This window comes from Hyperolius riggenbachi, chromosome 1, assembly GCF_040937935.1.
Source record: "Hyperolius riggenbachi isolate aHypRig1 chromosome 1, aHypRig1.pri, whole genome shotgun sequence".
Classification (NCBI taxonomy): Eukaryota; Metazoa; Chordata; class Amphibia; order Anura; family Hyperoliidae; genus Hyperolius; species Hyperolius riggenbachi.
This window is the reverse complement of record NC_090646.1, coordinates 554281466-554306885: the sequence shown is the minus strand read 5'-3', so window position 1 is coordinate 554306885 and position 25420 is coordinate 554281466. Positions and strand designations below refer to the sequence as shown.

At 41.2% G+C, this 25420-nt stretch overlaps 1 protein-coding gene and 1 long non-coding RNA gene across 2 annotated transcripts in view; one reads left to right on the top strand and one right to left on the bottom strand.

The window, feature by feature from the left end:
- Positions 1 to 25420, top strand: part of FER (FER tyrosine kinase) — a 294362-nt gene that overhangs the window by 88541 nt on the left and 180401 nt on the right. Inside the window, exons 7-11 of the mRNA XM_068247417.1 lie at positions 3871 to 4054; positions 6188 to 6325; positions 8278 to 8397; positions 11535 to 11657; positions 14301 to 14490. Coding sequence (XP_068103518.1) covers positions 3871 to 4054; positions 6188 to 6325; positions 8278 to 8397; positions 11535 to 11657; positions 14301 to 14490 — 755 coding nt within the window. The remainder of the gene's footprint in view (positions 1 to 3870; positions 4055 to 6187; positions 6326 to 8277; positions 8398 to 11534; positions 11658 to 14300; positions 14491 to 25420) is intronic.
- Positions 6230 to 24169, bottom strand: LOC137526207 (uncharacterized). The gene is made up of 3 exons (XR_011023072.1): positions 24088 to 24169; positions 8072 to 8287; positions 6230 to 6520 (listed from the first exon to the last, which is right to left on the bottom strand). It is a non-coding gene; the product is annotated as an uncharacterized lncRNA (long non-coding RNA).

The window sequence follows — 25420 nt, the reverse complement described above, 5'->3', positions numbered from 1 at the left end:
AAACACAAATTAACTATTATCTATTTCTACCCTTTATTACAAAACTTAGATCATGTTCTTGTCACAATTTATGGTGAGGATATTTTGATTCTGAAATAATGCTACATTGTGTGTTTTTGTCTATGAACCTAGAAAATAAAAGTATTTTTAATAGTAAAAATCAATCTTCTCGGCACAAGGAACATTCCCTTCCACCAATTAGTGCTGCAGCAGATGGTGGCGGAGGTGTGCACAGGAGCATGCCCAATCGTGCACAGCTGTGCTTCAGCTACAAGACCTATAGCCACATTCTTGTGGCTTAAATGAGGTCACAGAGGATGTAGATATACGGTGGTGGTGGATAAAGTGGTTAATGTCATGCATTGGTGACTTTGAGCACGTGAGCATTGTCAGTTGGGCGTTTGTTATGACTATTTATCCAGCATCTGTAGCTGATGTGCGTACAAGGTTCTTTGCCAGTACAGGGGCTGTTCATCTTTGTTGGATTGCAGATGTTGTTTTTGTTAGTTTTTTAATTTGTTTTTGTCCTAGCGGATGGTAACATCATGCCACTTGATGCAGAGCTCTTAAAGGGAAGGGCACTATACATATAGCATATAACAGTGTCTCTGTTTACACCATGGTTTATTGAGCTTATGCAGGTAGATGATCTTTCTACTTTAATTGTCCTCTCTGAAAGCAATTTTGAGGGTGCAATTTTGATCGTAATCTTGGTAGTTTAATGCAATTGCCCGTGAAAGCATTATATGGTAGGAAAGGTGTTCAAAGTGGCCAGTGGCGATAAACAATTCAACCAGCTATACTATGATCAAGATGACAGACTTGACATTATTAATAGCACTCTGCTGGTAAAGATGGGGGAAATAGCCAAGCATGTCATCCATTTTATTAGGCCATTACATTTTAGCAGCCTGGTTTTGTGTTGCAAATATTTCTTTCAAAGAAAATGTACGTTAGTAGATAAATTTGTGCGGAGGAGTTTGCCCACAACTGATCGGTTTTCTGCCAGATGGCTGCCTATTTAGATGAGTCACTTTGTAAATGGTCCAATGACCCATGATAACTTTGAGCTCCTATTTACTCATGCCTGGTTTTTCCAATAAATAGCACATCCCCTTTGTTTCTTAAAGCCTCTGTACATCCTATTTTTATTAAAGGAATGACTCCCTCCCATCATCATTTGAGATAAGTTTTAAGGCAAGTGTTACAGAATACCATAAATGCCTGTAATAAAATAATAATAAAAAAAAGCAGCAGTGTTTTGTATTGCGAATGCTTTGAAGACTCCTTTAGCCCAAGGTCTCCTGAGCTTCTCTATCTTTTTGAAGGGTAGGCATTACTGGTCCTACTCTACACCATTGCAGTCAAAATGGCGGTGGGGGGCTTGGCAGGGTAGACTCTAGAGCAGCATTGCATCTTAATCTAATGACTTGTGCTAAATGGAGTCTGGAATGTAGGACAGGATTTGAATGATCTTCCTTTATTTGCCACCAATTAAAGTGTACCCCCCTTAGTGTCACCCTTAAAGTGCCTTCATACAAATTGCTTTTAAGCTGTTTGCTTCTCTTCTAGCTATTTATAGGCTTAGCACTGTACATATACATGTTAATCTCATCATGTCACCTTGGGTATTTTCTAAATGGAACCTAAACCGAATGGGTAAAAATAGATTGTCACTTACCTGGGGCTTCTACCAGCCCTCTGCAGCCACCCGGTGCCCGCCAAGGCAATCAACAATCCTACGGTCCCCCGCTGCGGTTGAGTTTCGTTTTGCCCCCCACTGGCCATTGCACGGCCTTGACCGCGCGTCCTAGTTTACACTCCTGTCACTGGGAGCATCCTGCGAAAGCACAGTAGGAGATAAGAACACGTGCAGCCAGGGCCGCACAGGCACAGTGGCCATCTCAGAGCTATGTGCACCCAGTCCATCTCCAGCTCAGCATTGTCAGGCTGCTTAAGTATTGCATTAAAGATGGTAGTCAGCATCAGGCCCAGCTGTGACACAGATATCGTTTCTGGCAGGCCCCTCAACCGTAGGTTGCATCTTTGGCTTCTATTTTGCATGGCTTCCAGACCCACTCTCGGCACTGAATTTATTACCCGTTGTTGCTCATTTTGGCTTGTTAGGGTCCGGATTTCTACTTTCATTGCTGTTGAGTCTGCTTCCAGAACGGCTAGGCGTGCTTCGTGGTCTCATATGTCCTCCTGTATGCCTTGTAGCTCTGCACAGGTAGCCGAGGTGATTCGGATGGCTAAGTCAATCATGTCGCTTTTAGTCGGGAGGCTATGGAGAAAGTCCCGTATCTCACTCAGAGATTTGGCCATAGTAGTTTCTTCGCTCCCACCGCTCTGCGGCCTATCCGGTGAAGGTGCTGCCGCAGCCATTTTTGCTGGAGTCTGTGTGGTGTTCTGAAGGTAGCGTGTAACATTTGGCTGCACTGAGGAGGACCGTTTTGGGGCGTTGGCTGACCTCTTGGATCTCCCGGACATGTTTTGTAGGGGATTAGGTGAGAAAAAAGCAGCATATGGCGTAGTATAGGGCAGAGGGAAGCGGGAGCTCTCACACCATGCATCCTCACGCTGCCATCGCAAGCTCCGCCCCTCAAGATTTATTTTTTGCCAGGGTTTCCCATACGTGTGTTGGCAATGAACACAGGCCAACAGTGTGGGGAGTGTGAACGTGGGTGGTGGGGCACCAGCGGTGCTTTGGCTTGGTGGCGCCAAAGAATGGTTGCATTATGTTTGTCTGCAGGGGTAAAGATTGGTGAGTGCTGGCAGGGGCCCCTTTTGAAGATGGTTTGCATGGACTTGCTATTCATAAGTTTAGCAAGGGATGTGGCAAAGGTGCACAGAGATCTTTAATCAAGGTATCCTTAGGATATTGGCGTTGGGCCTTCCCAACTATAGGATTCCCAGAGGATGTATATGTATTGTGCTCAGAATGGGAAGTGCTTAATGGTTTTTAAGAATTTTGTGAAAGGTTATCAGAGATTTTCTGACCGCATAGACAACACCTCTATGGCTCGGGAAACGTACAACATGCATTTCCTAGTCTTTATTTATATATTTTTGTTGAATTTTAAAGTCTGTCTTTAAGATTGAGTTTCACTGGCCCTAAATTTTGTAAAAATCTATTGTTATTTTGCATGCACCCTACTCCTGGGATGAACAAGAAGTCTGAGTGGCTGTTTGTGTGCTAGTGTAAAATCCTTGCTTGTATATACATGTAGTCCCTGGTTAACTAACGAGATAGGGACTGTAGGTTCATTCTTAACCTGAATCTGTTCTTAAGTTGGAACATTGTGCCATCTCTGTTCTCTGTGCCCCCCTGTGCCTCCAGTGTCCCCCTCTGTGTCACTTCTGCCCTCTGTACCTGCTTATACAAGTTTAAAAGCCATTTTTCTTTGAATTTTTTTATTTTTCAAAAACTACAAGTAAATTTTTTAAAAAAATGTTTTGACTTGTTCCTAAACCGAATCCATGCCGTTCGTATCGGCGGGTCGTTCGTAAGTTGGGCGTTCCTAAGTCGGGGACTACCTGTACGTTCATAATGCATTAATACATATGCATAGGTGTGTACATGAATTACAACCTAGAGTTGGTGCACCTCAAAGTGACACTGGTGACAGATTTGCTCTAAATTTAAGCACCCCTTCACATTATAAAAATTCGGGGGTTATATTTGCATATATGAATGATTTTTTACTTATTAATTGTGGATTGGCATATAATAGCCACTTGTCATCTTTATGTAGTATACTTTATAAATTATGTCTATCCACCTTGCTTATTTTGCTTATTTGTTTCATTTTTAAAAGTTGTGTGTTTCTTTCTGTTTAATAACTTGGTTGTCTCTCTTGTGCTACACAGGAAAAGAAACAGAAAAAGCCAGAGACCGTTATGACAAAGCTACCATGAAACTCCACATGCTCCATAATCAATATGTCCTTGCTCTAAAAGGAGCCCAGCTGCACCAGAACCAGTATTATGATTGCACTCTGCCTCTTCTACTAGACTCTTTGCAGACCATGCAGGAGGAAATGATCAAAGGCCTGTAAGGAATGACTTTTCTATCATTTAAACATTGTGCACATTTGCTTTGCAGCAGAGTTAGGCAAGCTGATAAGTAGCTTAGTAGTCTTGGCATGCTGTGGCTGCTGCTGGCATGTTGGTAAATAAATAAATTTCCTCAACAGCTGGAATGCCTCAGGATACATCTGATAGTATTTAACATATTTATATATTCTAAGGCTGGAATTCATTGCCAGTCATAGTAACAACAGTAAAAAAGTGACATTAAAAACCTGATCAAGGCTTCATCAGCAGGTGCTGAATCTTCATCTGAGGTCATGCCATAGTCTTGAACACTGTGATGGAAGCACTGAATATAACTTTAGACTTTTCTAGGTCATTCTGTTTGTACCAACTTTTTGATTAACTGTATCTAGGAAAATACTGCTTCCCTAGTTGGTTTCCTATGCTAATACTTGCATCCGCTCACCCAGAATAATTATGGGGATTGGTTTCTCTGACTTAGCAGTGCTGGCCTGTGCCTACATTAGCTTCATGTTTGTTGTAATTGCAGGTTCCATGCTGTTATTGCACACTATCAATATTCTAAGGACTGTAGTTCAGGTGCTTGACAATGGTAGCTGGGTCCCAACATGTATGAGATACAATCTGAGTGGTCAGCACAACAATAGTACTTGCAAAGATGATGCTTTAGTCATCCATCAAAAAAAAAAAAATTTCCTTGTCATCCAATCTGGACATAATTGTAGAAAGCAAACCCTGGGGCGTAGCAGTTCGTTTGGATGCACAGCCTGTCTTATGCTGGGTACACACTATGAGATTTTTGGCCGATTTACTGTCAGATCGATTATATCCAACATGTCCGATTTGCTTTCCAATCGATTTCCGAGCATTTTCTGATCGATTTCCTATTAAGGTTAACGGAAATCTATCTGAAAATGCTCGGAAATCGATCGGAAAGCAAATCGGACATATTGGAAATAATCGATCTGACAGTAAATCGGACATAAAATCTTAGTGTGTACCCAGCATTTAACCAGATGCTTCCGTAGTAAACAATGTAAATTTGCGTCTTAAGTGCTATGGTGTATTGAGCTGGATGCCTGGGTGTAGCTGTTAAATAGCGGAAACTCTGGATATTGGTGTCGGGGTTATGCAATTATACAGTTGAACTCTGGATATTGGTCTTGGTGAACTACAGATATCAGAAATACCTAAATGGGGTTCAGGGGTAATTGGGGCTTGACTATTATCTATCCCGGCTATGCAAATTGCCTCCGATATTTGGCCCATGGTTCGAATCCCAGCCAGGGCACTATCTGCACGGAGTTTGTATGTTCTTCCTGTGCCTGTGTGGATTTCCTCTGGGCACTCCTGATTTCCTCCCATATCCCAAAAACATACAGAGAAGTTAATTGGCCTCCACCCAAAATTGTCTCTAGACTACAATACATCCACTACACTATGCATACATAGACATATGGCTGTGGTAGGAATTCAATTTTGAGCCCCTCTGAGAGACAGTTAAGTGACAAGGCAATATATATTCTGTAAAACGCTGTGGAAGATATTAGCACTATATATTGTAAATCCATAATAACAGTAAGCAGAGTAGGTTAGTGTTGGGTCTTTAGGAATGCATTTGCTTTGGTGGGGGCTAGTGTTAGGCCCTTAGGAAGAAAGGAGGATTAGGCGCTTAGGAAGGGGTTTGGTATGGGAGGGGACGGGGGCTAGGCACGTAGGAAGGTAATTACTATGTAAGGTGGGGTGAGTGTTAGGTGTTGTTAAATGGGTGGGGGTGTAGTTTTGGGCACTAGCATATCTAGTATATTGGTGATATAAACTGAAACCATTAATGGAGGCTTTATTGTTGTTGGATGAGTAAAACATTATTTTATTTTTCATTTGCTATTGGTTTGCTGATTACTTGTAATGAACCTGCTGTGGGCATGTAACCAACATATAGAACCAGGTCAACAGTGGCAGCTTTAGTAATGTCTTGATTAAAGTCCATTTTGTTTAAATTTAAACTTTAGGAAAAATTATTTTTTATTTGAGTTTTGTAGTTTTATTGTTCTTTAGAACACATGCTTTGTTTTATTTAGATTGTTATGATTACCACAATTTTAATGATGAATATTTTCTTTTACTCAAGCAAAGGAATCTTTGATGAATATTGCCAGATCACTAGCCTTGTGTCTGATGAAATTGTGGCAGTACACAAAGAAATTGAAACATGTGTTCAGGAAATAAACCCAAGCACGGAATATGACGAATTCATTGAAAAAAACAGGTTTGATTTTCCTTTTCCAACATTTAAAGATGATGCAATGCTTCTTCCAGTTTTATTTTCTCTTCTTTTTCTGGGAAGGTATTGGAGGGTTTAACTTTTTTGACATGATAGTGTCGCGTGGAACCAGGGGATTTCCTGTTATTTAAATCTGGACCTCCTATAGAATTTTCATTGGAATGCATCTTGGATATTATTCTGAAGAAGCAAGGGAGACAGTGGCAGAGCTTGTGAATGGATCATTTTGAAAGCTATTGAGTATTAAAAAACAGGATCATGCACAGTAAAACTGTATTTGTGCAGTAGGCGTATACTGATTTGTGTTTTGAGAAACTGAAACACTCCCTTATTTAGTCAAAATTACATACAGCTCAGCTTGCTGCACACTACATTTTGAATACTTGCCTCTGTGGCGAGCATATTGTCTGCATGCTGCAGTCATGCATCCAACCTCTGTTGCATTACAAAATACATTTTAGCACAAAGATCAGTAGTTTCAAAGGGATACTCAATTGTGGAAACTCACTTCAGTTTAGATCTAAATCCTAAGTAAATGGAAGGCTGTGGATACATAGCCTTCCTGGTCCTCGGTCCATCCAATAATTTCTGCACCAGCCCCAGTTGAACTTATTAGATCTTTTGAGTTGAATAACTCTTTGTCACTCCTTGGACAGCCTTGTAAATTACTTGCGTCCCTGAGTAGTTCCAAAGAAGAGTGCATCTGTGCCCACGCGAGTCCGGGCTCACGCATTCGTAGAACGGATGCGCTTGTCTTGGAAACTACTTGGGCACGGGAGTTGTTCTAGAGTCTGCACTAGGAGTCCTGAACAACTAGCAGGAAGGTTATCAACCAGGGACAGAGCAGAAACAAGACAAACCAAGGATTGGGAAGGCTATGTCGTATCCAGAACCTTCCCTCTGCAAAGGTTTTTATCAAACCTGAAGTAAGTTTCCTCGAACCTTTTGACGTGCCCTAATTGTAATTAGATGTCCACTCGAGGAGAAGGTTGAAGAGAACTGACCTGAAATCACATTAAGATGTTTCTCTTAGATCTCCTGTCAAGGTTACATAGTGTGAATTTAAGTTTTTGTGTCTTTAGTTACTCCTTTACTGTCTCACCCCTCTGCCTGCTCATTTGATTATGTGATACCTGTACTTGGTTTTCTTCATTCTGTAAGGACTTTTGTCTATGGCCATCAGCTTTATAGAATGGGCATTATGCCTATATATTTAATTTACTTGGGTTGTAGCAATCCTCAGACTTCAAAAACTGCTTAAAGTGTACCAGAGACATACAATGCTAAAGGTTTTATACTTACCCAGGGCTTCATCCAGCCTCATAAGCTCATCTGAGTCCCATGTCGTCCTCCCACAGTCTGCCGTCAGCCCCGGTAACAGGCTCAGTTGGGTCCAGGCTAGGTCTTCTGCGCATGCAAGGACCTACCACGCATGCGCAGTAGACCTGGACTGATGCGACTGAGCCTGTTACCGGGGCTGATCGTGGCCGAATGGCAGACCACAGAAGGACAGCGTGGGACTCAGACAAGCTTATGGGGCTGGAGGAAGCCATGGGTAATGAAATATTTAGCATTGTATGTCTCTGGGTTCCTTTAAATCAGTTTTAGTGAGAATAATGGGATAGCTTTTGAATTAGTGGACAGGGTGCATGGTTTATAAATTTGCCTAAAGTTCTCATCTTGCAGGTCAGTTTCAATAAATGCCAGATCTAATTTGCCCTATTCACATACCGTGATCACATGTAGTTTTTCTATTCATGCAATTGTTCATTCTTGACGAGCTTTCACAGAAAGCGGCGACACCACAGAATGTGTTGTAATTTAGTTCATGTATTTTGCTACACAGCTTCGCTCTCTTCAGCTTCATCTTGCTTTTCAGTTACCGTTAGTCTTTTTAAAGTGTTTCTCATTTGTTCTATTCCCATTTCTTGCTATAGGTCACCAGAGCTAAAGAAAGAAGACATTGAATTTGATGTGTCTTTATTAGAAGAGATTGAAAACCTGCAGGCTAACGAGATTATGTGGAACAATCTCACTGCAGACAGTTTAAATTCAATGTAAGAATATTTCATTAAGGTTAATAAGATGCATTCTGCGTGCTGGGATATATTTACCTAAATAGATTCCATCTGTTGTTTTTCTGGCACCTACAAGTTTTGAGTCTAGTCATGAACTTGGAAAATATCCGTGTTTGACCCTCCGTGTAGATTAATTAGTCTGTGCTGGTTGCACTTGATTAGATAGTGTTATCTAATAAACACTTGTTTATATAGCAACAATTAATTTACTTTAACCAGTCATTCATTCATGCATCCTTTGTCTAGATGCAGGGACGTGCTACTAAACAAGGGCAAAGCTGGATGAAGCTGTACACAACTGTGTTGAATTGAATTGAATTGAATAAACCAACTCGACTTTTTTGACCCGATAAAGTAGTAAAATAGTTGTGAAGAATTTGGGCAACCACATCCCTTTGTTTAGACAATGGCTGGTTAGTTTGATGTGGCAAGTGCACCTTAACCTCCCTACCAGTATGATTACTTCCGGATTTTCGGGTTTAAAAGCGGTGCAATTTTTTCACAAGGTTTTAGAGCCTGAAAGCAGGGAAAAAATTCATACCACTAGATAGATCTGAGGCAGCCCTGTACATTACTCACCTCACCTGGATCCAGTGCTGCCATTCTCCCTCTGTCCTCCGGTTGGCGCTCTACCCCTGTAGTGAGATTGCCATCTGTCATCATAACGACAAACGGCGATCTCACCAGAGGGATCGAGAACTTCTGAGGACCGGAAGAAGAATGGCTGCTAGTGTCTGGATCCTGGAGATGGTGAGTTACAAACTACCGTGTGCGCAGGCTCTGCATATACATCCCGGTGGCTACCACGAGTCAGGCTCAGGGCTACCGCTCTAAGCTGCAGATTTCTGGCCCCAGCCTGACTCGGGATTACCCCTAAGGAGGTTAATAATGTGTCACAAGGTGAACTACATAATGGCCCATAACTTTTTCTAAGTTTTCTACTAAGTGATAATTTCACACCTTTATCATTAAAATGCCTTGAAACCACCAGCAAAAAATAAGATATGTAGAATAATCTTGACAGTACTGTTACACCTACTTTTGTTATTTTTTTCATTCGCAGGGTGCTGAAAAGTTATTTTAATTAGATGAAAAATGATCTCTTGGGAGAAAACTCAGGAGAAAAAGTTACTTGCATATGGGCTGTTGTGTCATTAGCTACTTATTTATTTATGTATTTATATAGTGCCGACATATTACGCAGCGCTGTACAGAGTATATATATTGTCTTGTCACTAACTGTCCCTCAAAGGGGCTCACAATCTAATCCCTACTTTTGAAATTTATAGTGAGTACATTCACCCAATTCCACAAATATTTTATTAGTACTTGAAGGATGTGACATAAACCGGATCAATAATTTGGTTATCACCTATTTCTAATTTTACTCCCCTGAACTGATTCATAAACGTGCTCGCTAATAGCAATCTGCACAAGTACAGCATTGTATACCAGCAAGTTTGTAAGTATGACTGGCAACCACTTAATAAACGTGGGAGAAAAATGAAAGGGTAGCGGCGCTAACATACATGGTTTCCCCTACCGAGACTGTGTCTCACTGCGTGCTCTGGGCCAAGCTGAAGTAACGTTGCTACAACACAGGAGACAGGTGTCCAGCACTGCTGTGGTTTTATTTGCATACTTGTGCATATACCTTGAACTGCTGGTAACTGTAGATAAGGGCGCACAAACCTGGTGGCAAGTTGTGTGGTGGGTGCAGGACACTAATCCATCGCCCTGCACCCACCACACCAACTGTCACCAGGTTTGTGCTCCCTTATCTTCTGCTGCAAGCAGTTCAAGGTGTATGCACAAGTATGCACATAAAACCACAGCAGTGCTGGACACCCGTCTCCTGTGTTGTTTTAATCTTTTCATACAGCCGGAGCAAAACAGGATGGGTATGATGAAATGTTGGTACACCGATCCGGAATTTTTTTTTTTCCAAATTATAGATCCGGTCCCCCCAGCAGTTTGAGAGTCTTTGGACTGGCCCTCGGTTTAAAATTTTTTAGAACCCCTGCTTTAAAGAACAAGCGACACCAATGCTAACCTAGAAATAAAAAAACACATTTATAAGTAGATAAATACTACCTCTACTTACATAACAGATGTATTGTGCTATCCACGTAATGATTCCTGTGAATTTTACAAAGGAAAAGCAGAAAATCCTAGTCTAGGCAGTGGCCATCTTGCCAAGCTAATGCTGACATCATATCCTCCCTGACTCTTGTTTTCCCCCCTCCTTTCTCTTGCTCATTGTGTATTCATTAGCTGCCCTCCTCCCAGAGTCTTTTTTTTTTTTTTTTATTTACACATCCAATCACTGAGTCACCTCATCCTTGCTTGTAAACACAAGTGATCAGCTAGGCAGGGAAATACATGGAAGAGGAGGAATATATTATAGAGAAAAAGAACTCCCAGCATTCAAAAGCACTCCAGCATTCAAAAGCACTCCCAGCATTCAACTTTTTGGCACTGTTTGGCACTAGGGCCAGTGCTCCTATAGTATGTAATAACTCCAAATCATAACAGCAGAAAAAGCTTTGAATGCAGGATTAGCATCTTTATCACTTAATACACTCAGACCAGTTGCTGTTGAAGTTTGATTTTTATGGTGACAATACCGCTTTAAAGCAATCTACAGGGGAAAAAAAGGTTTTTATATATTGCCACACAGCAAATAAAAGACCAGTAATTGCTTTGTTCACATTCTCATGTATATCTTGTACAACAACAACGAAAAAGTCATTAAAAGGCTAGTGTTTTGCTTTCATAAGAGGGTAAAATTAAAGTTGATTGGAGTTGATAACATTAAATAACAGTTTAAAGAACAAGCTGATTTTATTTGATGTTGTTTCAGCTTTGCTAGTTTATTGGGCTATTTATTAGGCTGCAGACTGTCCCATTAGATCATATCTATTGCGTCTTAGCCGACGACCTTGTTAGAATGAAATGTGCAAGCTGCCACTGTTCCTTGCTTAAAACTGATCAGGATTTATTGTTTTGTGTTTAAGTGCCACCTTTGTGGATGGAGATTTCATGTGTGGCTCAATTTACTTGTCTTGGGTTGCCCTCAGTGTCAGCTCTAAAATACATCACAATTTGTTTTACAGGTTAAAAACAGCATCGGAGGAACTCGCACAAACTCAGCAATCCCTTCTAAGCAAAGAGGAACTCCTGACTGAAAGAGAGAAAGAAATTGAAGAATCTGCTAACGCCTGTGAAAAAAAGTCTGAGTAAGTGTCTCTTTCATGTTGCACAATACTGCCTGTATGGTATCGTGTGAAAATGTATTTACACAAGAAAGACCTCACCGCAAACAGAATACTTTTCATCCCTAGAATTCAGTAAAGCACAATTCAGTTATTCACAATTCAGTAAATACCCATTATCCCTACCCGTGCAGCACAGTTAAAGGGAACCTGAAGCGAGAGAAATTATTTAAAATAAACACATGACATAGCTGCAAATGAATATTACATACTTACCTCGCTGTCAGTTCCTCTCAGAAGCTCGCCATTTTCTTCTTACAGTGATCCCTTCTAATTCTGACAATATTTTGTCAGAACTTAAATATACCAGTTGCTGTCATACATCAGCAGCTGTCAGTTACAACTGAATGTGCAAGATAATGTCCATGTTTCCCTGTGGCTCAAGTGGGTGATGTTACAGTTTTACAGTGTGCTGACCATGAAGCTGTTATAGGTAGAGGCCATTTTTAAAATGTAGGACGGAGAAATCCATTGATCACAGTAGACAAATGGGACGCAGGAGAGGAGAAAGAGATTGAGGAGTAGACTACACAGGAGATAAGTATGACCTGTGTGTGGTTATTTTGACTTTTTATTTTTAGTTCAGGTTCTCTTTAAATAATGGATTTATTACAACTTCTTTATGATTGTAATGGTTCCAGTATGTAGCACAGACATATTACTAGTCACATCACTATCTGCCATTAAGAGCCATGTTTGTGCATCTGGACATTTGCCACCACTGGCTGCAGTGCATTCATCCCTGCACTTCCTCTCCCCAGTAAGCTGCCTTGGCTCCTCCTTCTATGTGCATAGGGTTGTTTATACCATGGGACATGTCGCCATTCAAAAACTGCATCCATGTACATTTTGGCATGATTGAGCTGGGGGGTCCCATTCACTTGTACTGAATGGGATTATGCGCTATAGTTTTCCACAACTAGTAGTGATATAAAGCTGTGTGCACCACTGGCCCCTTAATCTTGGGATATTGGAGGACACTGGAAACCTAGAGGAAGTACATGCAGTTAATGTGAACATATTTGTATTTCTTACTGGTAGTATCAAGGCTGAGATCTGAAATTGTTACCAGTGGAGGGAGTGATGGTTACAAACCAAAATTTTGAGTACACTTAAGCAATGACTACTACTATTAACACTTCCACAGTGGTTATGAGTGGATCAGGCAACATACAATCACATACAAGGACAGTGAATTTAACAGATTTTATATTGTTTAAATGGAAACGAATATGGCAGCCACCAAATCTCTCTCAGTTCAGGAGTGGTTTAAAGGGAACCTGAGACGATGGGAAATAAACGTTTTATACATACCTGGGGCTTCCTCCAGCTCCCTCCGTTTAGATCACTCCCTCACAGCCCTCCAAAGCCCCCTGAATCCTCTGTGTAGCAGCCCAGTTCTCCACTGCCAGTCGGGCTTACTGCGCATGCATGCCCAACCCACCGTCGCCGGGAGCAAGCTTGGTAGCACTGCATCTGTGCCGACAGGCCCGAAGATAACAGGCTGCTAACCGGAGGATCTAGGAGGCTTTGGAGGGCTGTGAGGGAGCGATCTGCATGGAGGGAGCTGGAGGAAGTCCTAGGTATATATAAACATCAATTTCCCATTGTCTTAGGTACATTTGAACAACCTGTCTGTCTCACTAAAGCTGACCGTACTCTTGTTGGATTTTCTCAATATTCTAAAGTCTGGACTACGTACGGTTCTTCATTTTTAAATGTTATTTGTGAGTTGGTATATTTACAGTTTACTTGGTGAAAGTGGTTTGTTTTTATAATTATTTTTTAGCTTTGAGATTACGATTGCTGGTGGAACTTGATGGTCTTTTTTTCCAACCAAACTAACTAGGATTGTATGACTTATTGTATTAGTTAAAACCGTAGTGCTGGCAGGTATTAAGAACCTAGAACCAGTCCCGTAGTTTAGAGTAACAGATCGGGTATAAGCTGTTAAATTAAAGGGAACCTTAACTGAGAGGGATATGGATGTGTCCTTTTAAACAATACCAGTTGCCTGGCAGTCCTGCTGATCTTTGGCTGTAGTACTGGCTGAATCACAGACCTGAAACAAGCATGCAGCTAATCCAGTCTGACTTCAGTCAGAGCACCTGATCTTCATGCTTGTTCAGGGGCTGTGGCTAAAAGTATTAGAGACACAGGATCAGCAGGAGGGTCAGGCAACTGGTATTATAGTGCAGGAACATTAACACATACATTTTTATGCATTACTGGGTCAATGCGTAAAAATTTACGCATTGAACCAATAACGCGTAAAAATGTATGTGTTAATGTTCCTGCACTAACGGGAATGCGTAAAAACGTACGCAATGCGGCCCGCCGACCTCCGAGGTCGGCAAGCTGCCAGCGGGGGACTGGAGCAGCAGTGAGTGACTACGAGGGCACAGGATGGCTGCATGGGGCTGGTAGAAGCCCCAGGTAAGTGAAACTCATTTTTTTATTTTGCTTGAACCTTCCCTTTAATGTTCACTGATGCTCTCTTAAGATGTCTTTTGACATTATTAGCTAATACTCTCTAAGAACAGTGTTGTGTAAATTTTTCTCCATGCCTGTCCTGTGTTAAGAGTCTTTGGAATTTCTCTTGTCTAGTATTGTACTTCTGTTGAGCCGGAAACAAGCACTTGAAGAGCTTAAGCAGACAATCCAGCATCTCAAATGCACAGAAGCAAAATTATCTGCCCAGAAAGAACTGCTGGATCAAAAAGTTCAAGCGAATGAGGGGAAGGAGCCTCCCCCTGTAGTGAACTATGAAGAAGACGCACGATCAGTCACTTCTATGGTGAGTTACTTCATATGGTATCATGTACAATGTAATGGGAAATTTCATCGCTGATACCCCTCTTTCCCTGAAAATAAGCCGTACCCTGAAAATAAGACCTAGATGGGATTTTGAGCATGCTTGAAATATAAGCCCTACTCCGAAAATAAGCCCTAGAGGAAGTTAAAGAGGAACTCCAGTGAAAATAATGTAATAAAAAAAGTGCTTCATTCTTACAATAATTAAGTATACATTATTTAGTCAGTGTTTGCCCATTGTAAAATCTTTTAAATCCCTGATTTACATTCTGACATTTATTACATGGAGACATTTTTACTGTTGGCAGGTGATGTAGCTGCTGCATGCTTTTTTGGCAGTTGGAAAAAGCTCTAAACAGCTATTTCCTACAATGCAACAAGGTTCACAGACAGGAAACTGCCAGGAGAACCACTGTCCTCAGAGTTGTTTTGTGGGAGGAGTTTCACCACAATATCAGTCATACAGCGCCCCCTGATGGTCTGTTTGTGAAAAGGAATAGATTTCTCATGTAAAAGGGGGTATCCGCTACTGATTGGGATAAAGTTCAATTCTTGGTGGGAGTTTCTCTTTAAAGAGGAGGATGAGGCAGCAAGCAAGCAGGGATAGAGCGTTGCAGTGCTGATCGGGCACTGTTCCTGTCATCCCAGCACACAGCAAGGTTATCAGCTGTACACACAGGGATGACAGGGCAGGTGCCTGAGTGATCAGTACAGAAGCATACATTCCAATCCAGGAACAACTCAGTACAAAGGGACAGGAAATGTTCTGCTGAGAGACACTTCCTGTTAGAAATGTAAGACATCCCCTGAAAATAAGCCCTAGCAAATCTTTTGGAGCAAAAATTAATATAAGACACTGTCTTATTTTCGGGGAAAGCCGGTATTTAATTTGACCAGGAGAACATAGGAACAAACGCTTCTCCTGTGTATGTTCTTCAATATGCTATGAACACTGTGTAATATTGTGAACACTTTACTATTACATGATGGTATTTATCAAATGGTTATTTTCTATATATAGAAATATCTACCCTAGTAGTGGGAGTATCGTGTCTGGAGTATAACTCCACATCTTGACAAAGTAGTAGATCCTCTGTCAGGTTGTTGTTTCTGTTTGTGTCAGCCATTAAAAGATATTACTTTTTCAGATGAAATGATAAAGTAAAATTTACTCAAGCTTTCAGGTATCTAGTCTCCATCTGTTTACACAGTATAATTTGGTATAAAGCTAGTGGATGCAGTACATTGGTTGATTCTCAAATAGATTTTTTCTGAAATTGGATAAAAAATGGAGTGGTGCAAGGTGGTAAAAATTTGTACCATGATTGAGTTTTGATCCATGGAGTAATTAATCATTTGCTGTATTGGCTGCTATTGCATGGTAGACTACCACTTTTCCAAGTGTTTGTACAAGTCCACTAGAAAAATGTTTGGTACTTATCCGTTAGCCGGGCGCATCCGGCAGGTGGCGCTGTTGTTGCTAATTTCAATCACAAAACTGTGAATGTAAACGCCGGATGCGCCCGGCTAAACTGTATGTAATGCGCCCGGCTAACTGAATGTAAACGCCTTAGGTGGTAACAATATGTATATTAAAGAAGAGAGTTAATTAAATGACAAATAAGCCGGCAGCAATGTGACAGATCAAGCCGCCGGCTTGCTTCGTGTCTCGCTCTCCCCCCCCCCCCCCTTGCCCTCTCTCGTATAGAGCCCTGGGGAGGGGACTCGTGTCCCCCCCAGAGTCGTTCGTCGCAATAAAGCAAGCAGGATTCCCTGCCGCGACGAACGACGCATGCCCCCCCCCCCCCCCCAGGGCTCTATACGAGAGAGGGCAAGGGGGGGGGGGGGGGAGAGCGAGACACGAAGCAAGCCGGCGGCTTGATCTGTCACATTGCCGCCGGCTTATTTGTCATTTAATTAACTCTCTTCTTTAATATACATATTGTTACCACCTACGGCGTTTACATTCAGTTAGCCGGGCGCATTACATACAGTTTAGCCGGGCGCATCCGGCATTTACATTCACAGTTTTGTGATTGAAATTAGCAACAACAGCGCCACCTGCCGAATGCGCCTGGCTAACGGATAAGTACCAAATGTTCTGTATTCAGGGATTATGAAAACCGCTATTGCTGATTTTGTGAAATATGCTGCTTGCCTATACGAAACCTTTCCTTTAAAGGGACCCGATGTAAGTGGGATATGAAGGCTGACCTGTTTATTTCCTTTTAAACAATGCACATTGCCTGGCTATCCTGCTGATCCCCTGTCTCTAATATTTTAAGCCATAGACCCTTAACAAGCATGCAGCACATCAGATGCCTATGACAAATCTGACAAGATTAGCTGCATGATTGTTTCAGGTGTGTGATTCAAACACTACTGACCAGAAGAATCAACAGGATGCCAGGCAACTTGTATTGTTTATTAGGAAATAAATATGACAGCTTCCATAGGTCTCACACCTGAGGTTCCCTTTCACACTTCGAGTTTTTGACTCAAGATGTGTATGCAGGTAAGGTTTTCTGATCTGTGCTGGCCAGTGCCTAAATTAGCTGAATACTTGCTGTGCTGGTGTCGGTCTGATTCTACAGAAATTAACAAATCTTCAAGATATTTCTTTATTTTAGTTATTTGTATTATAGAATTAGGTCTACAATGACAAATTACATTTGTTTTACATCACTTATATTTAGTCTTTTGTAAAATAAGTGGAATTGTCATAAATGACATGAAAGACACATTACTTGTCCATAAGTATCCTGGCGATACCAATTAAAATAACAAGCACCTTTGCAGTGTCTAAAATGTTTGCTCCACGTAATGCATATGTTTCCATTATTATGGTGATGTACGTCACTGTTGAACTTTGAGGGCTATTTCCACATTTGAATTTTAATGTTTTAGATATGTTTTTGTTTTCTGAAAACTCTTGCATTTTATTATGTGTGTTTTTAGGTCCAGTTTAATTGCAGGAAAATGTGGCATAAGATGCATATGTGAATGGTTTCATTGTTTGTAATGATTCCTGCTAAATTCTGTTGCAAATATTTACCGGTAGTGAATGACCATTTTACATAGCAAGCATTGTAGCTCCGAGCGCTGTAATCACATCGTAGGAGATTGGGGCTCACATTGAGTAACTTCGGCGCCATCAGAAGACGGAGCAGAAGTTACATTTTAAAGCACTATAATTTGGCCTCCAGCAGTGGCTAGAAGCAGAATTATATAATTCCCCACTATCCACGTGGACCTAGAGGAGGTAAGTCGCCGGGACTTGTGTAGCACCAGGATAAGCCATATACCGGCTGTAGCACCAAGATAAGCCATATACCGGCTGTAGCACCAGGAAAAGCCATATACCGGCTGTATCCTGCGACCAAGTCTCCCGGCGGCGATTACATATGTACGCTTGCAGCTCATATAGTGAGTGCTGCTCTGTAGCACCTGCAGTAACTGTGATTTCTGTAACTGCGTAAGACTCCTACCTCATCATTAGCTAGAAGTTCAAGAAGTTTTGAATCGGGGTGATACCATTTATTGGCTAACTTAGAAGAAAAGGAGTGAGCTTTCGTCTGATGAAGGCTTCATAGCCGAAAGCTTACTGCTTTTCTTCTAAGTTAGCCAATAAATGGTTTCATCCTGTTCCAAAACTTCTTGCTTTTACTGATAGCTAATGCTGTATAATACTCTACTGCTTCTACTTAGCTAGAAGTGCAAAGGTGTCCTGGCTGTAGTTTGCTGGTCTTATATTTCCATACGTCTTTTCCTTCTCCTCGGTACAGCCTACAGCTACCGCTGCTGCCTACTTAAAGGAGAACTGTAGTGAGAGGGATATGGAGGCTGCCATATTTATTTCCTTTTAAGCAATACCAGTTGCCTGGCAGCCCTGCTGGTCTATTTGGCTGAAGAAGTGTCTGAATCACACCAGGAACAAGCATTCAGCTAATCTTGTCATATCTGTCTAATTTGTCAGAAACACCTGATCTCCTGCATGCTTGTTCAGGGCCGATGGCTGAAAGTATTAGAGGTAGAGGATTGGCTGAATAGCCAGGCAACTGGTATTGCTTAAAAGGAAATAAATATGGCAGCCTCCATATACCTCTCACTACAGTTCTCCTTTAAACATAGATGTGATTTCACATTTTAATATCTTTCCTCCCTATCAATGTCCACATTACTGTTCAGACTGGCTCTACAAATCACAATATTCCCCTTGACTTATGTTACATTTGTGTTAGGCTGGGTCTACACTGCAACAGGTTCGTGCAGTGGACAGTAACATTGGATCCTCTGTCACTGTACACGGCATGAAGACCTTGTTCACAGTCGCTCCATTGTGTCTTGGATCAGGCACGCCATAGCTTCCGTCATTACACAGACAAAATGTACATACACCGTTAGGAGACGGTTAGACGGCGAAACCGCCGTCTATTTACTCTGTACAGCACTGCGATCTACGGCAGCGCTATACTGGGGACAGCTGTGTGACATAGCTGTCCTGCTGGGCAGCAGAAAAGCGATCCGCTGTCATAGGCTGAAGCCTATGACAGCCGATCACCCTGATTAGCTGGCAGGGGGAGGGAGGGATAAAAAAAAAAAAAGGAAATTTATTGTAAAAATATTTGAAAAAAAAATAAACTTTGGGGGGGGGGGGGGGGAGTGATCACAGCCCACCAACAGAAAGCTCTGTTGGTGGCCAGAGAAGTGGGGGGATCACTTGCGTCAAAGTTGTACGGCCCTGCAGCGAGCCCTTAAAGCTGCAGTGGCCTAATTTGTAAAAAATGGCCTGGTCACTAGGGGGGTTTAAGCCCGTGGTCCTCAAGTCCTGTGCGTAACATAGCAGCTGTCATCAGGTATGTTGATCCAGGACTGTTTGTTTGAAGCCCTTTTGTGAAAATATCCCGAAGGTGCCCACTAACCAGGGCTGTGGAGTCAGTCGTTTTTGGATACCTGGTTTGGAAGTCTGGAAAAATGCACAGACTCCTAAGAAATGGAAACTGTAATTAAAAAAGAAAATATAATAATTCTTAAAGAATTTGATTTTTTTTTCATATAACCGTCATCATAAATAACTTATATGTACAGTAATAGCAGTACTTAGTCCACAAAAATGAAATCATCCAACCAAAAAATAGTTATTTGTGCTGCTCCTATAAAGCAGTCACCATATTTTTAAAGTCGGATATACATCTCTGATTGTGAGTGGATATCTGATGTGCACACAGGAGTCTTATATACAATAAATTGCATCTCTGTTATAATAATAAAGCCTGATGTGTAGTTGTCACTAGTAGGGATGGTCAATGAGATGCAAATAATCCTGCGTTAATGCAGGTTTATACAAATGTTGTATGCAAATTTCTGTACTCCTTTTGCTCATGAACTCAATTCATTTGATATTTTGTTACAATTGGGTTTGGTGACTACAAATTAAAGGACAACTGTAGTGAGAATAATATGGAGGCTGCCGTATTTATTTTCTTTTAAACAGTACCAGTTACATGGCAGCTCTGCTGATCTATTTGGGTTTAGGATCTATGGCTTAAATTATTAGAGACAGAGGATCAGCAGGGCTGTCAGGCAACTGGTATTGCTTAAAAGGAAATAATTATGGCAGCCTCCGTATTCCTCTCACTCCTGTTATCCTTTAAGTTACACAGTGGTACATATGCACTCCCCGCAGAGCTGTTGTGAATCCATTGAGAATGTTGTGCACACTAATCGCAGAGGTTTTGTATATCACTCATAATCCTGGTTCAGGTTGTGCATGAAGAACGTGTAATACCGTAAGAATTGTATGGTGTGTGGCCACCTTCAGAATGACCAAGCTTCTAGTGCATGAGTTATTTATCCAAGCGTTGGTTAATCACTCAGTAATTTGCTAGCCCCAGTGAGTGTCTCTCAGAAGAAGCTAAATCGTTCATTTTAAGGTTATTTTCACTTATTACCTCTAGTAGTCCTACTCCTTGTACTCGGTATGTGCTGAAGAAATGCTGATGAGGGAGATTGCGCTATTTAGAGGCAATACTAACATTTCAATCATCATTTTTTTACTCCATTCTCCGCACACACGGTATCTAATTTATTGTCAATGTAAACAGAGTAACTCTCTTTTACCGAAAGTAATCTGTCAAAAGTAATGTAAGTAAATTTCCTTGAAACACATTTTAGAGACTTTTATTTTTAACACACACTTTAGCACAAGTACCACAAACATGCTAAAGGTTTCACTTATTTGGTAGGAAGTGTGTGTTAAAGAGGAAGTTGGGAAACTGTAAACATGTTTTAACACCACTGTAGCGATACATAAAAACACATTTTTATATGAAGTACCATATCAGAATCAGAATTCGTTTATTTCGCCAAGTACAACCGAAGTTGTACCCGGAATTGTTTTTGGCACATACAGGGTCAGTGATGGTACAGTTCAAATGCATACAGTTCATGTAAAGTATGGTATACTAAGTATATGAACACCATAAATACAAACGTAGCTGAGGAGAACCAGAGGGATTACCTGAGTGCTATGTTGAGAGGAGCTGCCACTATAAAAGCAGCGCTCAACTGCTTTGCAGCTATTCAGGAGCCATATATGGTCCGTGAAAAAAGGAAAAGGAGAGAGAGAGAGAGTAGAAATATAGAAATTAGAAATATAGTCCCAGACTAGCGGCCTAGTCCAAAAGCGTAAACAGCGAGGGCTGGCTACATGCAGACCGGCAGTCGAGGTCTGCAACCAAGGAGGAAAATTGAGTAGAAAGGAAGAAAAAGATGGAAAAGGCCAGAGCCCTGTCTGCTGTGGCTACCTAGTCTGGCACCATCTTTGACCATATGTGTGCATAGAAGGGTTTTCTGTGTTTGCCTGGAGTTTACACGTACATATTGTTGTGGAAAACTCTTTGGCCATGACTCTTTGTAGTTTCCAGACAATAGATGTACGCATGGTGTTTCAGTGCTATGCTGTATGATAGTAAGCTTACATTACAGTATTGCTGACTAGAAATTAAGCTGCTTTGCTTGGAGTTTTCTCTTTTACCACTGGGTGGCACTGTAGGTTAGTAAATGGTATATTTTATCCAGTTTCATCGCCATTAATAGTAAAAAGTAAAATTTTAAGATTATGCGGTGTAGTGTTTTATAAGAAATGTTTTTGCAATGAATATTCTCCATGTGCAATGATTATTAACATTGGGCTGAACAAAATGTCTGAATGCTTTGTTGTATTTCTTTTCCTTCCCTTCCTGGGTCACATAAGGCTATTTTATAGCTGCTCACAATCTGATATGTGGTGGCAAATGCTTGTTGGTATTTATTGTGAAATTGTCTACTAGGAAGCGGACTGCTACAATTAAAACATACTAAACTTACATACATGCTACCAAACTGGCCAGTATTATGACAGAGGTGATAAGGGAAGAGGATTGTAGTTGACCCAAAAACACTTCTTGGCTTGTACACTGATTCAACCCTCTTCTTTCACCCTATCGTTCTGGTTAAAATCATGTGCTTTTATTGCAAACATGAAGTCTTCCGTAAATGAAGTGTGAACGCCCCATCCCCCCCCCTCCTCCACATTTTTTGGGGCCATAAGAATGAATAAAGCTGTGATGTGATACAAACTTTCCTTAACCATAAATGCCCGCCCAAATTTAATAAGATCTAGCAACAATGGGTTGACTACATGGAGTCACATGCTGTACTGGACAGCTCCTCAGCACTGACATCCCCTGGCCTTGGTGCATAGGTTTTATAGTGGGCGATTGAATGGATACGGTGGCGTTGTGCTGCAAGGGTGACCTTCGTTGCTTTGGGCTAGTGCACTGAACTAGTAGGTGGGAGGGATGGGGGGGGTTGTTATGTTTAATGTTTGTTGTATGACTTTATAAAATGTAACTTAAAAAAAAATTACTTAAATGCTGGAAAACAAACTGCTGGGGAAGAATTAATACTTGCCTGACTGTTTAGAGGAGCATTCAGTCACTGATCCAGCCCCTCTGTGACTGGTAGGAGGAGTCCAGTTGACTCTTCCCAGGCTCTATCCAGGGCTTTATGGAAGTGAGTGGGGACAGAAAGGACTTACTCAGTTGCAACCCTCTTACATTGGCTGTATTGTTATCAGCTGTTAGTGGGATAATACTACAGCCTAATGAAGAGGGATTCTCTGCAGGTTACCTGCCTGTGTTTTATAGCAGTGCCATGAAGAACATTGCCTTTTGAGATAAGTGGGATTCTGAAGATGAGGTTAATGTAAATTCTTATCCTTCAAGGAAGAATTCGATTGGTCCAATTTTAAACTGTATACAAATTTTGCATAATCTCTCATCAACTTGAAATTTGCATCTCGGTGACCACCCTGCCTTCCTCATATCAAAGAAATGTGCCATTATTGAGATACTGGGTAACATGTTGAGTCTGAGACTACACTTTTTAATTCCCTTGTCCTATCAGACTTGCCGAGACACAGCACAGTAAATGTGTGCTAGCATGAAAATAACGTGAACTGTGCCATACAGCAGCAACACGTCTCAAGGTGAAAAATTATAGCAATTCTCTTAGTTCAGATATATACATCATAAGTTTTTTTCAAACTTTATACATACATCACTTCAATTTTTCTTTTCTTTTTACTTTGGTTGTAGTTGCAGAGACAGCAACATGCACAGTTCAGTTGACCTACCAACAAAGTATGCATTGGTTGTGTCTGTCCTCTAATAAGCACAGGTGATCACTATAGCAGAATTGCACACATCCAGGAACAGAAACGTTCAGGGTGATTACTGGACAAGTATTTTACACATAGCCATTAACGGGTACATTAGTCATTAGGGCAGAAGTTACAGACATGAATGCTGTACAGACACCGTTTTCTGAGGATATTTGAGTGATATATATTGTTCAAAGTAGGGCGATTTGTACTGGTGGGGTAAGCGCAAAAAAAATGCTGAATAGCAATATTGTTTAGATATTCAGCATTTTTCATAGAAACTTGCTGTGCATCTATTGCTGGGAATACACAAGAAGTTTTTTCAGCCGATTTACTTTGCGATTGATTTTCTGGCATAGGTACATTCTGCATTCTGCATTTTCTTGTAAATACTGTTGTTTGCCTTCTACCAGAATTGATAATAAAAATTAGATGGTAAAATTGAAATGACTTAATCTTGCATAATGCTTTGAAAACAGGAAAACTAAAGGAAGTTAATTCAAAAACGGTCCAAAATCTGTAAAAAATAAATAAAAAAAAAGTGCCATAGCCAGTTTAATGCCTTGTATATACACTAGATTGGTTGTAGGCAGTTGAGACCCTTATCAGGATTCAGATGAATTCAGGTGGTTAGATGGCTAGCTGTGCTTGCATTTGTATGTGCATTTGTTAGTTAGTTTAAAACAGTGAAAAATGCTCTGGTTCAATTCCGTATGTGCTTTGCATTGACAATTAAATTTTAACTTCGCAGTGCCAAGTGCAGCAACACATTCAAACCACCTGTTTATGTTTACACATGGCTTTATCGAGAGAGATTGACAAACCTAGACCACGAGTCTACAAAACTCTAAAGCTAGCCACTTCTAAAATTCTAACCTTTGTATTGTGAGTGGAAGTATCCCGCAGTTCAGTGTCTGCTCTAAACTGTTTTGTTATCCATCTTCCACCAATGGCCCGAGGCAGCTTGTGACTCTCGTCTCTCTTTATGCAGCTTGTGGCAGCTTCTCTGCTGGAGCTCAGGTGTTCAAGACAACCAAAAATCACACTTCTCGTGATTTAATAGGGCACGTGTTCGGACTACAAGAGCACATTGTTCTAGTCCAGAAAATAAAAAAATACTTTCTTTTCAGATTTGCTGAGAAGGGAATTGTATGAGGCAGCAGGGAAGGACTTACTTTAAAAGCAAACTGAGTATAGAGCCTGTTATCAGTGAAGCAGACTCTAGTTGATGCAAGTGAAGCAGACAACGCTATAATTGCAGCCTTATTATGAAGAATATATGATTGTCCTGTATATGCATGTTATTATGATATGGACACTCATCTAAAGGATTATTAGGAGCACCATACTTATACGGTGTTTAACCTCCTTTCGCCTTCAGAACTGCCTTAATTCTACGTGGCATTGATTCAACAAGGTGCTGAAAGCATTCTTTAGAAATGTTGGCCCATATTGATAGGATAGCATCTTTAGCATCTTGCAGTTGATGGAGATTTGTGGGATGCACATCCAGGGCACGAAGCTCCTGTTCCATCACATCCCAAAGATGCTCTATTGGGTTGAGATCTGGTGGCTGTGGGGGCCATTTTAGTACAGTGAACTCGTTGTCATGTTCAAGAAACCAATTTGAAATGATTCGAGCTTTGTGACATGGTGCATTATCCTGCTGGAAGTAGCCATCAGAGGATGGGTACATGGTGGTCATCAAGGGATGGACATGGTCAGAAACAATGCTCAGGCAGCTTGTGGCATTTAAACCGTGCCCAATTGGCACTAAGGGGCCTAAAGTGTGCCAAGAAAACATCGCTCACACCATTACACCACCACCACCACCAGCCTGCACAGTGGTAACAAGGCATGATGGATCCATGTTCTCATTCTGTTTACGCCAAATTCTGACACTATCGAGGCTCATCAGACAAGGCAACATTTTTCCGGTCTACAACTATCTTTGGTGAGCTTGTGCAAATTGTAGCCTCTTTTTCCTATTTGTAGCGGAGATAAGTGGTACCTGGTGGGGTCTTCTGCTGTCGTAGCCCATCCGCCTCAAGGTTGTGCGTGTTGTGGCTTTGCAAATGCTTTGCTGCATACCTCGGTTGTAATGAGTGGTTATTTCAGTCAACGTTGCTCTTCTATCAGCTTGAATCAGTCGGCCCATTCTCCTCTGACCTCTAGCATCAACAAGGCATTTTTTTGCCCACAGGACTGC